The 13527-nt window shown below is 48.4% G+C and overlaps 1 protein-coding gene across 1 annotated transcript in view; it reads left to right on the forward strand.

Annotated features, from left to right (window-relative positions):
- Positions 1-13527, forward strand: part of xrcc4 (X-ray repair complementing defective repair in Chinese hamster cells 4) — a 281034-nt gene that overhangs the window by 63965 nt on the left and 203542 nt on the right. The window contains exon 2 of the mRNA XM_072517630.1: positions 12972-13136. Within this exon, the coding sequence (XP_072373731.1) occupies positions 12992-13136 (145 nt within the window). The 5' untranslated portion in view covers positions 12972-12991. The remainder of the gene's footprint in view (positions 1-12971; positions 13137-13527) is intronic.

Below are 13527 nucleotides of genomic sequence, written 5' to 3' on the forward strand. Positions count from 1 at the left end.
ACGGGAGCGGTTGCTGCAAGAGCTCCTGAGAGTGGACAGGCAATATGCGGAGGCACCGGAGGAGGGACTGTCCAGGGAAAGGCAAAGGCTACACGTAGAATTTGACTTGCTGACAACGGGTACTGCAGAGGCACAGTGGAGGAAGGCACAGGGTGTACAGTACGAATATGGGGAGAAGGCGAGCAGGTTGCTGGCCCACCAATTGAGGAAAAGGGGAGCAGCGAGGGAAATAGGGGGAGTGAGGGATGAGGAAGGAGAGATGGAGCGGGGTGCGGAGAGAGTGAATGGAGTGTTCAAGGCATTTTATAAAAAATTATACGAACTCAACCCCCGGATGGAAGGGAGAGAATGATGGACTTTCTGGACCGGCTGGAATTTCCCAAGGCGGAGGAGCAGGAAAGGGTGGGACTGGGAGCACAGATTGAAATAGAGGAAGTAGTGAACGGGGAAGGCTCCGGGACCGGATGGATTCCCAGTTGAATTTTACAGGAAATATGTGGACTTGCTCGCCCCGCTACTGATGAGGACCTTTAATGAGGCAAAGGAAAGGGGACAGCTGCCCCCGACTATGTCTGAGGCAACGATATCGCTTCTCCTAAAGAAGGAAAAGGACCCGCTGCAATGCGGGTCCTTTCGACCTATTTCTCTCCTAAATGTAGACGCTAAGATTCTGGCCAAGGTAATGGCAATGAGGATAGAGGATTGTGTCCCGAGGGTGGTCCATGAGGACCAAACTGGGTTTGTGAAGGGGAGACAGCTGAATACGAATATACGGAGGCTGTTAGGGGTAATGATGATGCCCCCACCAGAGGGGGAAGCGGAGATAGTGGTGGCGATGGATGCCGAGAAAGCATTTGATAGAGTGGAGTGGGATTATTTGTGGGAGGTGCTGAGGAGATTTGGTTTTGGAGATGAGTATGTTGGATGGGTGCAGCTGTTGTATAGGGCCCCAGTGGCGAGTGTGGCCACGAATGGACGGGGATCTGCATACTTTCGGCTCCATAGAGGGACAAGGCAGGGATGCCCTCTGTCCCCATTACTGTTTGCACTGGCGATTGAGCCCCTGGCAATAGCATTGAGGGGTTCCAAGAAGTGGAGGGGAGTACTTAGAGGAGGAGAAGAACACCGGGTATCTCTGTATGCGGATGATTTGTTGTTATATGTAGCGGACCCGGCGGAGGGGATGCCAGAGATAATGCGGACACTTCGGGAGTTTGGAGAATTCTCAGGATATAAACTGAACATGGGGAAAAGTGAGTTGTTTGTGGTGCATCCAGGGGAGCAGAGCAGAGAAATAGAGGACTTTCCGCTGAGGAAGGTAACAAGGGACTTTCGTTACTTGGGGATCCAGATAGCCAAGAATTGGGGTACATTGCATAGGTTAAATTTAACGCGATTGGTGGAACAAATGGAGGAGGACTTCAAGAGATGGGACATGGTATCCCTCTCACTGGCAGGGAGGGTGCAGGCAGTTAAAATGGTAGTCCTCCCGAGATTCCTCTTTGTGTTTCAGTGCCTCCCGGTGGTGATCACGAAGGCTTTTTTCAAAAGGATCGAAAAGAGTATCATGAGTTTTGTGTGGGCTGGGAAGACCCCGAGAGTGAGGAAGGGATTCTTACAGCGTAGTAGAGATATGGGGGGGCTGGCACTACCGAGCCTAAGTGAGTACTACTGGGCCGCCAATATCTCAATGGTGAGTAAGTGGATGGGGGAAGAGGAGGGAGCGGCGTGGAAGAGATTGGAGAGGGCGTCCTGTAGGGGGACTAGCCTAGAAGCTATGGTGACGGCCCCATTGCCGTTCTCACCGAAGAAATACACCACAAGCCCGGTGGTGGTGGCGACTTTGAAAATTTGGGGACAGTGGAGACGGCATAGGGGAAAGACGGGAGCCTTGGTGGGGTCCCCGATAAGAAACAACCATAGGTTTGCCCCGGGGAGAATGGATGGGGGATTTGGAATATGGCAAAGAGCAGGAGTAACGCAACTGAAAGATCTGTTTGTGGATGGGAAGTTCGCAAGTCTGGGAGCGCTGACCGAGAAATATGGGTTGCCCCAAGGGAATGCATTCCGGTATATGCAACTGAGGGCTTTTGCGAGGCAGCAGATGAGGGAATTCCCGCAGCTCCCGACGCATGAGGTGCAGGACAGAGTGATCTCAAAGACATGGGTGGGGGACGGTAAGGTGTCAGATATATATAGGGAAATGAGGGACGAGGGGGAGATTATGGTAGATGAGCTGAAAGGGAAATGGGAAGAAGAGCTGGGGGAGGAGATTGAGGAGGAGCTGTGGGCGGATGCCCTAAGTAGGGTAAACTCATCGTCCTCGTGTGCCAGGTAAGCCTGATTCAATTTAAGGTTTTACACAGGGCGCATATGACTGGAGCACGGCTCAGTAAATTTTTTGGGGTAGAGGATAGGTGTGCGAGATGCTCGAGAGGCCCAGCGAATCACACCCACATGTTCTGGTCATGCCCGGCACTACAGGGGTTCTGGGTGGGGGTGACAAAGGTGCTTTCGAAAGTAGTGGGGGTCCAGGTCGAACCAAGCTGGGGGTTGGCTATATTTGGGGTTGCACAAGAGCCGGGAGTGCAGGAGGCGAGAGAGGCCGATGTTTTGGCCTTTGCGTCCCTAGTAGCCCGGCGCAGGATACTGTTGATGTGGAAGGAAGCCAAGCCCCCGGGGGTGGAGACCTGGATAAATGACGTGGCAGGGTTTATAAAGCTGGAACGGATTAAGTTCGTCCTAAGGGGATCGGCTCAAGGGTTCACCAGGCGGTGGCAACCGTTCGTCGAATACCTCACAGAAAGATAGAGGGAATGGAAAAGAAGAAGGCAGCAGCAGCAGCCCAGGGGGGAGGGGGGGGGGGAGGAACCAGAAGGAGTCTCAGGGTTATTAATATATATGTATAATATGTATAGGTCGTTGCTATAAATAATTGTATATTGGATTGTTAAACCATATTTTTGGAGAGTGTTTATCTGAGACAAGGCAGTTGCCATTTAGTTTTAGTTTTCGTTTTTGTTATATATTATTTATTCTTTGTTTATAAAACAGGTCATTGTTATTTATACTGTTATATTATTGTGTAAAGGATACACAATGCACTGTGATGGTTGACCAAACATTTTCAATAAAATATTCTTAAAAAAAACCAAATGTTTTTGTTAGTTTTTAGGCACCTTCAGTTTACCAATAAAGTCAAATCGCCATAGTCCCAGATGACCATAAGCTGCTTTCTCCTTTTGAGGGGGAGAGCTGACTGGCGATGATTTAACCGAGGGATCACCACACCTCAGGCAAGGGGCAAGGTTGCAAAGGTGGGGCCTTCATGAATAACCTCAGCTGGTATGGGGATTGGACCCGTTCTGTTGGCCTCACTCTACATCACGAACCAACTGTCCAGCCAACTGAACTACTTTCTTTAAAACCCTTGGAGGGAAACCATCAGGTCCTAGGGGTTTGTCACTCTTTAATTTCATTAATTTGCTAGTTCCTGATGCTGTACTTGTGTTAATTGTATTAAGTCCATGTCGTCTATTGACTATTAATTTTTTCAGGACTTAGGGCAAGTTATCCTCCTTTTCAACTAACAAGGAGAGTCGAAGACTATTTGGGGTAGGTGGAATGTGCAGTTGAGGCCACAAAAAGAGCAGCCATGATCTTTTTAAATGGCGGATCAAACTCGAGAGGCTGAATATCCTACTCCTGCTCCTAATTGATATGTTCTTTTGATTGGTGTGAAATTGTATATTGCTCAGAAAATCTGCTTTTCAGGCAGATTGAGACTATATATATGAGCCATTTATGATGAATGGCCAGTTTTTAAAGAAAAGTTTATTTTTAGAATAATAAATGAACGCGAAGTTCATTGTTTAAAAGTACTTGGCACTGAAGATCCAGTAGAATTAAATTTGCTGGGGCGGCATGTGGCACAGTGGATAGCACTGGGACTGCGATGCTGAGGACCCGGGTTCGAATCCCGGCCCTGGGTCACTGTCCGTGTGGAGTTTGCACATTCTCCCCATGTCTGCGTGGGTTTCACCCCCACAACCCAAAGATGTGCAGGTTGGGTGGATTGGCCACGCTAAATTGCCCCTTAATTGGAAAATAAAAAAATAATAATTGGGTACTCTAAATTTATATTTAAAAAAGAATTAAATTTGCCAATTCCTTTATTCCTGGTCTATTGTGACTTTATGTATCTGTTCACACTAATTGACATTAAATCAATTCAAAGCAGTTTCTTCTTTGTTCAAAAGCCATTAACATAGCTACGTTTATCTTCTTTCATTCACATGTCTTTAAAAAGGAGAGTCAATCTTTTCCCATCACTCAAAATTCTAGTGCCACCTCAGTTTGATTGATAGAAGCTGGAAGATAACCAACAATTTGTTCCCTCAGGCCCATGAGGCCAATTGTATATCAGCACCTCGTCATGTAAGAATTGAAGATCTAAGTCAGGACTAGGTGGTAGCAATCTAGTCACATCCCAAGCTTGTAAATCATGAGCTTTGTTGAGATGCCAAATAGTTGTGAATTAGGGTGTTTATCTTGAGCTCTTTATTTCATTAGTATTCAGTGTGATCTTTACTATTAACCCTTTGGCTCAAAGTACTTTTGTCTGCTTCAGCCAATTTGGGGGGGTCTTTGTGACTTTCACTCACTGAATAGAGGGTGGGTGAGTGCCATGGGGAGGGGACCAGTGCCCGGTCCTGGTGACGTTATGTGGGGGTGGGGGTGGGGTGGGGGTGGGGTGGTGGGGGTGGGGTGGGGGGTGGTGGGGTGGGGGATGGTGGAGGGGGGGGTGGGGTGGGGTGGGGGGGGGAGGCTGGTGACTACTCAATCGTGCTGCCTGGTGTAGGTCGTTGACCTTTTTCCGGCACTGGAAGCCAGTCCTCCTTGTCACACTCCCGTCGCTCGGCCGCTGCCACTTTGTTGAGTCAGCACTGGCTGCCCCGTGAATGACCCTCCGGAACCCTCGGGGGAACAGGACGTCCCTCCTGGCTTCCACTGTGTCTAGGAGCCTGACCAGATCTGCATCCCTGAATCTTTGGGCCAGTTTCCTGGGAGCCATTGTTGCGAGCTGGCTGAGGTTGGCTGAGCAAGAGCTGTTTAGGTGCTTGTTAGCGGGGGCTGGTGAGCGGATTGCCGCCGAATATACTGGCGAGCCTTCATTTGCGGTGAGAAGCCCGTGGGGCCTCGTTAAGTTGACCAATTAACGTTGAATAGCGTTGTCGGCCTCGCTGGGCTGGGAAGCTCGTGGCAGTTCCTGCTCGCTACCACACTTGGAAATCTTTCCGGAGAATCGCTCCCTTAATTACCCAAATACAGACTGGGATGAGGCCACAGTTTGGATATTCTGTGGTCAATTATTCACCCAGCTGCCCAAAGCCTGTTCACCATCTACATGGCAGGGATTAGGAATGTGCTGAAGTGCTCTCCACTTAACTGAATAAGTGTAGCTCCAACAACTCTCAATTAGCTACCAACCAGGACAAAGCAACCTGCTTGGGAACAACAACTTGTATAAAGCGCCATGAACATAATAGGATAACTCAAGACACTTCACAGCAGCATTATAAAACAAAATTATGCACGGATTTACATAAGGTGATAATCGAACAAACGGCCTAAAACTTGGTCAAACATATACGTTTCAAGAAACATCTGAAAGGAAGAAAGATAAGTCAGAGGTTTTGGGAGGGAATTCCAGAGCTTGGGCCTCGGTAACTGAAGGCCATCAATGGTGGAACAATTAAAATCAGGATGCCCAAGAGGCCAGAATTAGATGAGCTTGGATAGCTAGAAGAGAGAACAGAAATAGGGAGTAGCCAGGCCATAGAGCAATTCAGGGGAAGGATGAGAATTTTAATCGCAGCATTACATGACCCCTGAGCCAATAGAGGTCAGCAAGTGAAGGGGATATAGATGATTGAGAGTTAATGCGAGTAAGAACACTGGCATTCACTCTTGTTAACAGTTCACTTTCTCTGTACAACCAATGTAATCTGATTGCAATTTGAACCATATGCAGGACGCACTGCAGGAACTAGTCAATGCTTTTTCAAAAGTACCTCCCAAACCTGCTACCTCGACAACTTAGAAGTGGAAACACTACCTCCAAGATACTTTCAAAGTCATGCACCATCCTGACGTGTCCTTCTTTGTACTGGGTTAAAATTCTGGGACTCCCTATTGAACAGCACTATGTGAGTACTTTCATTACACTGTCTGCAATGGTTCAAGAAGGCTGCTCATCACCATCACCTTAGAGTACCGAGCGATGGGCAATTCACATTAGAGAGTTTTCACAGTCACCAACAGGAAACTAAAAGCACTAAATTAAAAACATTTTAAGTTTTTTGTGCACAGAAAAACTATTGGGAAATGCTCATTGGGTGAAGGCAGAAGCTAAAGTACTGATTGTTCCAAAAATATATTTTTTAAGCTTCTGTTTTAAAAAATTGTTTTAAAAATCTACTAATTATTTTTAAAAAAATAAAAAATATTTTATTCAAGTTTTTTGGCCAAACATAACAATACGTAGTGTTTCTTTTACACAACAATAAAGCAATATTAATAACTGTGGCCAGTTTTAAACAAATAAATAAGTAATATATAAACAAAAACAAAAAACAAAACTAAATGGCAACTGCCTTGTCCAAAATAAATACTCTCCAAAAATACAATCCAACAATCCAATATACAATTACATATACCAAATACCTATACATATACAATAACAACCTTAGAGTCTGTCCGATTCCTCCCCCCCCCCCCCCCCCCCCCACCCCCCTGGGTTGCTGCTGTTGTCTACTTCTTTTCCATTCCCTCTATCTTTCTGTGAGGTAGTCGACGAACGGTTGCCACTGCCTGGTGAACCCCTGAGCCGAACCCCTTAACACAAACTTAATCCGTTCTAACTTTATAAACCCTGCCATATCGTTTATCCAGGTCTCCACACCCGGGGGTTTGGCTTCCTTCCACATTAACAATATCCTGCGCCGGGCTACAAGGGACGCAAAGGCCAACACGTCAGCCTCTCTCGCCTCCTGCACTCCCGGCTCTTCTGCAACCCCAAATATAGCCAACCCCCAGCTTGGTTCGACCCGGACCCCCACCACCTTCGAAAGCCACCCCCACCCAGAACAAATAGATCTCTTAGCTGTACTACCCCAGCTCTTTGCCATGCTCCAAATCCCCCATCCATTCTCCCCGGAACGAACCTATGATTGTTTCTTTTCGGGGACCGCACCGAAGCTCCCGTCCCTCCCCTATGCCGTCTCCACTGCCCCCAAATTTTCAATGTAGCCACCACCACCGGGCTTGTGGTGTATTTCTTTGGTGAGAACGGCAACGGCGCCGTCACCATTGCTTGCAGGCTAGTCCCCCTGCAGGATGCCCTCTCCAATCTCTTCCACGCCGCTCCCTCCCCTTCTCCCATCCGCTTACACACCATTGAAACATTGGCGGCCCAGTAGTACTCACTTAGGCTCGGTAGTGCCAGCCCCCCCCCCTGTCCCTACTACGCTGCAAGAATCCCCGCCTCACTCTCGGGGTCTTCCCAGCCCACACAAAACTCATAATGCTCTTCTCAATTCTTTTGAAAAAAGCCTTCGTGATCACCACCGGGAGGCACTGGAACACAAAAAGGAATCTCGGGAGGACCACCATTTTAACCGCCTGCACCCTACCTGCCAGTGACAGGGACACCATGTCCCATCTCTTGAAATCCTCCTCCATCTGTTCCACCAACCGTGTTAAATTAAGCCTATGTAATGTACCCCAATTCTTGGCTATCTGGATCCCCAGGTACCGGAAGTCCCTTGTTACCTTCCTCAACGGTAAATCCTCTATCTCTCTACTCTGCTCCCCTGGATGCACCACAAATAACTCACTTTTCCCCATGTTCAGTTTATGCCCTGAAAAATCCCCAAACTCCCCAAGTATCCGCATTATCTCTGGCATCCCCTCCGCCGGGTCCGCCACATATAGCAACAAATCATCTGCATACAGAGATACCCGGTGTTCTTCTCCCCCCCTAAGTACTCCCCTCCACTTCCTGGAATCCCTCAGTGCTATGGCCAGGGGTTCAATTGCCAATGCAAACAATAACGGGGACAGAGGACATCCCTGCCTCGTCCCTCTATGGAGCCGAAAATAGTCAGACCCCCCGTCCATTCGTGACCACGCTCGCCATCGGGGCCCTATACAGCAACTGTACCCACCTGATATACCCGTCCCCAAAGCCAAATCTCCTCAACACCTCTCACAAATAATCCCACTCCACTCTATCAAATGCTTTCTCGGCATCCATCTCCACCACTATCTCCGCTTCCCCTTCTGGTGGGGGCATCATCATTACCCCTAGCAGCCTCCGTATATTTGTATTTAGCTGTCTCCCCTTCACAAATCCAGTTTGGTCCTCATGGACCACCCCCGGGACACAATCCTCTATCCTCATTGCCATTACCTTGGCCAGAATCTTAGCATCCACATTCAGGAGGGAAATGGGCCTGTATGACCTGCATTGCAGCGGGTCTTTTTCCTTCTTTAGGAGGAGCGATATCGTTGCCTCTGACATAGTCGGGGGCAGCTGCCCCTTTTCCCTCGCCTCATTAAAGGTTCTCATCAGTAGCGGGGCCAGCAAGTCCAAATATTTCTTATAGAATTCAACTAGGAATCCGTCTGGTCCAGGGGCCTTCCCCACCTGCATGCTCCCAATCCCTTTCACTACTTCCTCCGTCTCAATCTGTGCTCCCAGCCCCACTCTCTCCTGCTCCTCCACCTTAGGAAATTCCAGCTGATCCAGAAAGCACATCATTTTCTCCTTCCCGTCCGGGGGCTGCGCTTCATATAATCTTTCATAAAATGCCTTGAACACTCCATTCACTCTCTCCGCTCCCCGCTCCATCTCTCCCTCCTCATCTCTCACCCTCCCTATCTCCCTCGCTGCTCCCCTTTTCCTCAGTTGGTGGGCCAACAACCTACTCGCCTTCTCCCCATATTCGTACTGTACACCCTGTGCCTTCCTCCATTGTGCCTCTGCATTACCCGTAGTCAACAAGTCAAATTCTACATGTAGCCTTTGCCTTTCCCTGTACAGTCCCTCCTCCGGTGCCTCCGCGTCTTGTCTGTCCACCCTCAGAAGTTCTTTCAACAACCACTCCCTTTCCCTACCCTCCTGCTTTCCTTTATGTGCCCTAATGGATATCAGCTCCCCTCTAACCACTGCCTTCAGTGCCTCCCAGACCACTTCCACCTGTACCTCCCCATTATCATTAAGTTCCAAGTACCTTTCAATACACCCCCTCACCCTGAAACACACCCCCTCATCTGCCAATAATCCCATGTCCATTCTCCAGGGTGGAAGCTGTTGCTTTTCTTCCCCTATCTCCAGGTCCAGCCAGTGTGGAGCATGATCCGAGATGGCTATAGCCGTGTACTCCGTCCCCGTCACCTTTGGGATCAGTGCCCTTCCCAAAACAAAAACATCTATTCGTGAAAATACTTTGTGTACATAGGAGAAAAACGAAAACTCCTTACTCCTAGGTCTACTAAATCTCCAGGGATCTACTCCTCCCATCTGCTCCAAAAAATCCTTAAGCACCCTAGCTGCAGCCGGCCTCCTTCCGGTCCTGGACCTCGATCTGTCCAGCCCTGGGTCCAGCACCGTATTAAAGTCTCCACCCATTACCAACTTCCCCACTTCTAGGTCCGGGATTCGTCCTAGCATACGCCTCATAAAATTGGCATCATCCCAGTTCGGGGCATACACATTCACTAATACCACCGCCTCTCCTTGCAGTTTGCCACTCACCATCACGTATCTGCCCCCACTATCCGCCACTATAGTCTTTGCCTCAAACATTACCCGTTTCCCCACTAGTATGGCCACCCCCCTGTTTTTTGCATCTAGCCCCGAATGAAACACCTGCCCCACCCATCCTTTGCGAAGTCTAACCTGGTCTATCAGCTTCAGATGCGTCTCCTGAAGCATAACCACATCTGCCTTAAGTTTCTTTAGGTGTGCGAGTACCCGTGCCCTCTTAATCGGCCCGTTCAGCCCTCTCACATTCCACGTGATCAACCCGGTTGGGGTGCTCTTTACACCCCCCCCTTGACGACTAGCCATTTCCTTTTTCAATCCAGCTCCTCACCCAGTTCCCTCGTAGCTGTATCCCCCCCAGGCGGCGACCCCCCGCCCCGACCCCCCCCCTCCCATACCAGCTCCCCCTTCTCCCCAGCAGCAGCAACCCAGTTAACCCCCCCCCCCCCGCTAGATCCCAAGCTAGCGTAATTGCACCCCCCATGTTGCTCCCAGACGTCAGCAAACTATGGCCGACATCGGCTTCCCCCCGTGACCTCGGCTCACACTGTGCGAGGACCCTCCTTCCTGCTTCCCTGTTCCCGCCATGATTACCATAGCGCGGGAACAAAGCCCGCGCTTCCCTTTTGGCCCCGCCCCCAATGGCCGGCACCTTCAGCTCCTCATCCTCCCTCACCCCCTCCCCCACGACATGGGGAAGGGAGAGAAGTTACAGGGTCGCAGGTTTAACAACTTGGGAAGTCCTCTCTTCCCCCTTTTCCCCCCTTCATCCCGCAAATTCACCCCCCCACTTTTGTCCCAAACGTTCTTTTTCTGGCCCGCTCACTCCAGCTTCTCCTCGACAATAAATGTCCATGCCTCGTCTGCCGTTTCGAAGTAGTGGTGTTTCCCTAGATGTGTGACCCACAGTCTTGCCGGTTGCAGCATTCCGAATTTGACCTTCCTTTTATGCAACACCGCCTTGGCCCGATTAAAGCTTGCCCTCCTTCTCGCCACCTTCGCACTCCAATCTTGATATACGCGGATCACCGCATTCTCCCACCTACTGCTCCGAGTTTTCTTTGCCCATCTGAGGACCATCTCTCTATCCTTATATCGGAGAAATCTCACCACTATTGCTCTAGGAATTTCTCCAGCCCTCGGTCTTCGCGCCATAACCCGATAGGCTCCCTCCACCTCCAGCGGACCCGTCGGGGCCTCTGATCCCATTAACGAGTGCAGCATCGTGCTCACATATGCCCCTACGACCGCCCCTTCTGAACCTTCGGGAAGACCAAGAATCCTTAGGTTCTTCCTCCTCGCATTATTCTCCAGCACCTCCAGCCTTTCCACACATCTTTTGTGTTGTGCCTCGTGGATCTCCGTTTTCACCACCAGGCCCGCCATGTATGAACTTTGAGAGGGCTGAACAGGCACCACCTGTATGTCGTCCTCATTCTCAGCAGCCTTTGCCTTCACGACCCGAAGCTCCTGTTCCTGGGTCTTGCTCCTCCTTTAGCCCCTCAATCGCTTGTAATATCGGGACCAACAGCTCCTTCTTCATCTCCTTTTTGAGTTCATCTACGCAACGCCGCAGGAACTCTTGTTGGTCAGGGCCCCATATTAAACTGCCTCCTTCCGACGCCATCTTGCTTTGTGCCTGCCTTCCTGGCCACTGCTCTAGAGGATCCACCGCAATCCGGCTACTTTCCTCTCTTTTTCCATCCATGTCCAGGGGAGATTACCTTCTGGATTACCGCACAGTGTTATTTGCCGTTAAAATTGCCGATGGGGCTCCTATTAAGAGCCCAAAAGTCCGTTCCACCGGGAGCTGCCGAAACGTGCGACTCAGCTGGTCATCGCCGCACCCGGAAGTCTAAAATCTACTAATTATTTACCAGCACTCCATGATTATAAAATTATTTTTTCAGGGTCAGCTCTGTTCATTGAATTCTATTAATCATATTGCCATGAAAAACCCAGTTACACCTGTTTGCTGGCTCTGAGAGGGGCCTCGGTGAAGGCTTTGCAGGAGCACAGGATTTCTGTGCATGCCCAATATCCTGAAGTTTCAGTCACTTTCACACAGGTAATGTTGTGAATATCGACAGTTTTCAGTCAACTGCCCCCTCTACTGCCGCTCATGAAACCAGGCCCACGTTGTGTAAAACCAAATTAACACTGCTGCCTTTACAGTAAATGAGAATGAAGGAACAGGGACAGAAAGATGGAAACAATTGCACCATGAATAATAAACGTAAGAAGAAGTTACCTTGTGGCTCTTCAAGTGCACAACACACCAAGGAAAGTGTGAAGTTTGTGGACCCCTGACTTTGAAGAATCGTAAATAGTTGACATTAAGATTAATTTTCAGTTTCTCTGATATTCGCCGAATCATATTTGGAATTGCAGAATCACAGCACAGAAGGCGGTTCTTCCATTGTTCCAGCTATTTGAAGAGACCATCAGACCATAAGTCATAGGAGCAGAATTAGGCCATTCGGCCTATTGAGTCTGCTCCGCCATTCAATCATGTCCGATATTTTCTCATCCCCATTCTCCTGCCTTCTCCCCATAACCCCTGATCCCCTTATTAATCAAGGACCTATCTATCTCTGTCTTAAAGACACTCAGTGATTTGGCCTCCGCAGCCTTCTGCGGCAAAGAGTTCCACAGATTCTGGCTGAAGAAATTCCTCCTCATCTCTGATATCCAATTATCTCCACTCTTTGACTCTATGACTACTCTGCTCTTTTCCCCATAGTTCTATAAATGTATCTTTTTCAAATATATATCCAATTAAGTTTTGAACATTTCTGTTGAATCCCTTTCCACTGTGTTTTCAGGCAATGCATTCCAGATAATCATAACTCATTATGTGGATAAATGTCATAAATTACTTAAACGTTTAGCTAACAGTTTAGAACTGACCAGAACTATATGAATGAATTGTAACTCGTATCTCAATCCTGGCTATATCCTAGTGTTATGTTACTACTCAGAACATGTGGTTATTTTTTTAATCCTGAAGCTCCAATACTGTTATACATATCATCCATTAACCTCAAATTATTTCATCAGAAAGTGTATTGTTTTGTAGATGCTAGAAGCCAATTTCAAGCATCATAATTTAGATTTTCCAGATAACTCTGTTTTCTTTCAGAAACTAAAACGGGCGTAACAATGGAAAGGCAGGTTTTCAGAATCTGGCCACTCTCTGCACCAGACATTGTCTACTATCTGCAGATAAGTTGGGAGAAAGACCAAGACCTGGGAAGTGGTTTTACTGTGACCATCTGCAATGGAGAACAGGCTTGGAGTGGAAGAGGTATTATTTATTTTTTAACCTTTTTTTGGTTCTCTTGTCACTGGAATAAAATCTATATTTCCCCATTTAGATTTGCTGTCTGATGCCAGTGTCTGTAAGCTTGATGTGCGATCTCAAATGTGGTGGCCTGTTTATAGAGGAGCGCCAGCATGCAGGACATGATTGCTGCATTTAGCTTGCACAAGGAGGACTTGTTGGGAAGTCAAATTCACAGGACCAATATTTTCTGGGCTGTTTACACATAGAACATAGAAATATACAAATGAGGAGCAGGAGTAGACCACTTGGTCTCTCAAGCCTCATGGCTGATCTGATTGTCACGTCAACTCGACATTCCCACATAACCTCTATAACTTTTCATATGCTTGCTTATCAACAATCTATCTCTGCC

Source organism: Scyliorhinus torazame, chromosome 9, assembly GCF_047496885.1.
Source record: "Scyliorhinus torazame isolate Kashiwa2021f chromosome 9, sScyTor2.1, whole genome shotgun sequence".
Classification (NCBI taxonomy): Eukaryota; Metazoa; Chordata; class Chondrichthyes; order Carcharhiniformes; family Scyliorhinidae; genus Scyliorhinus; species Scyliorhinus torazame.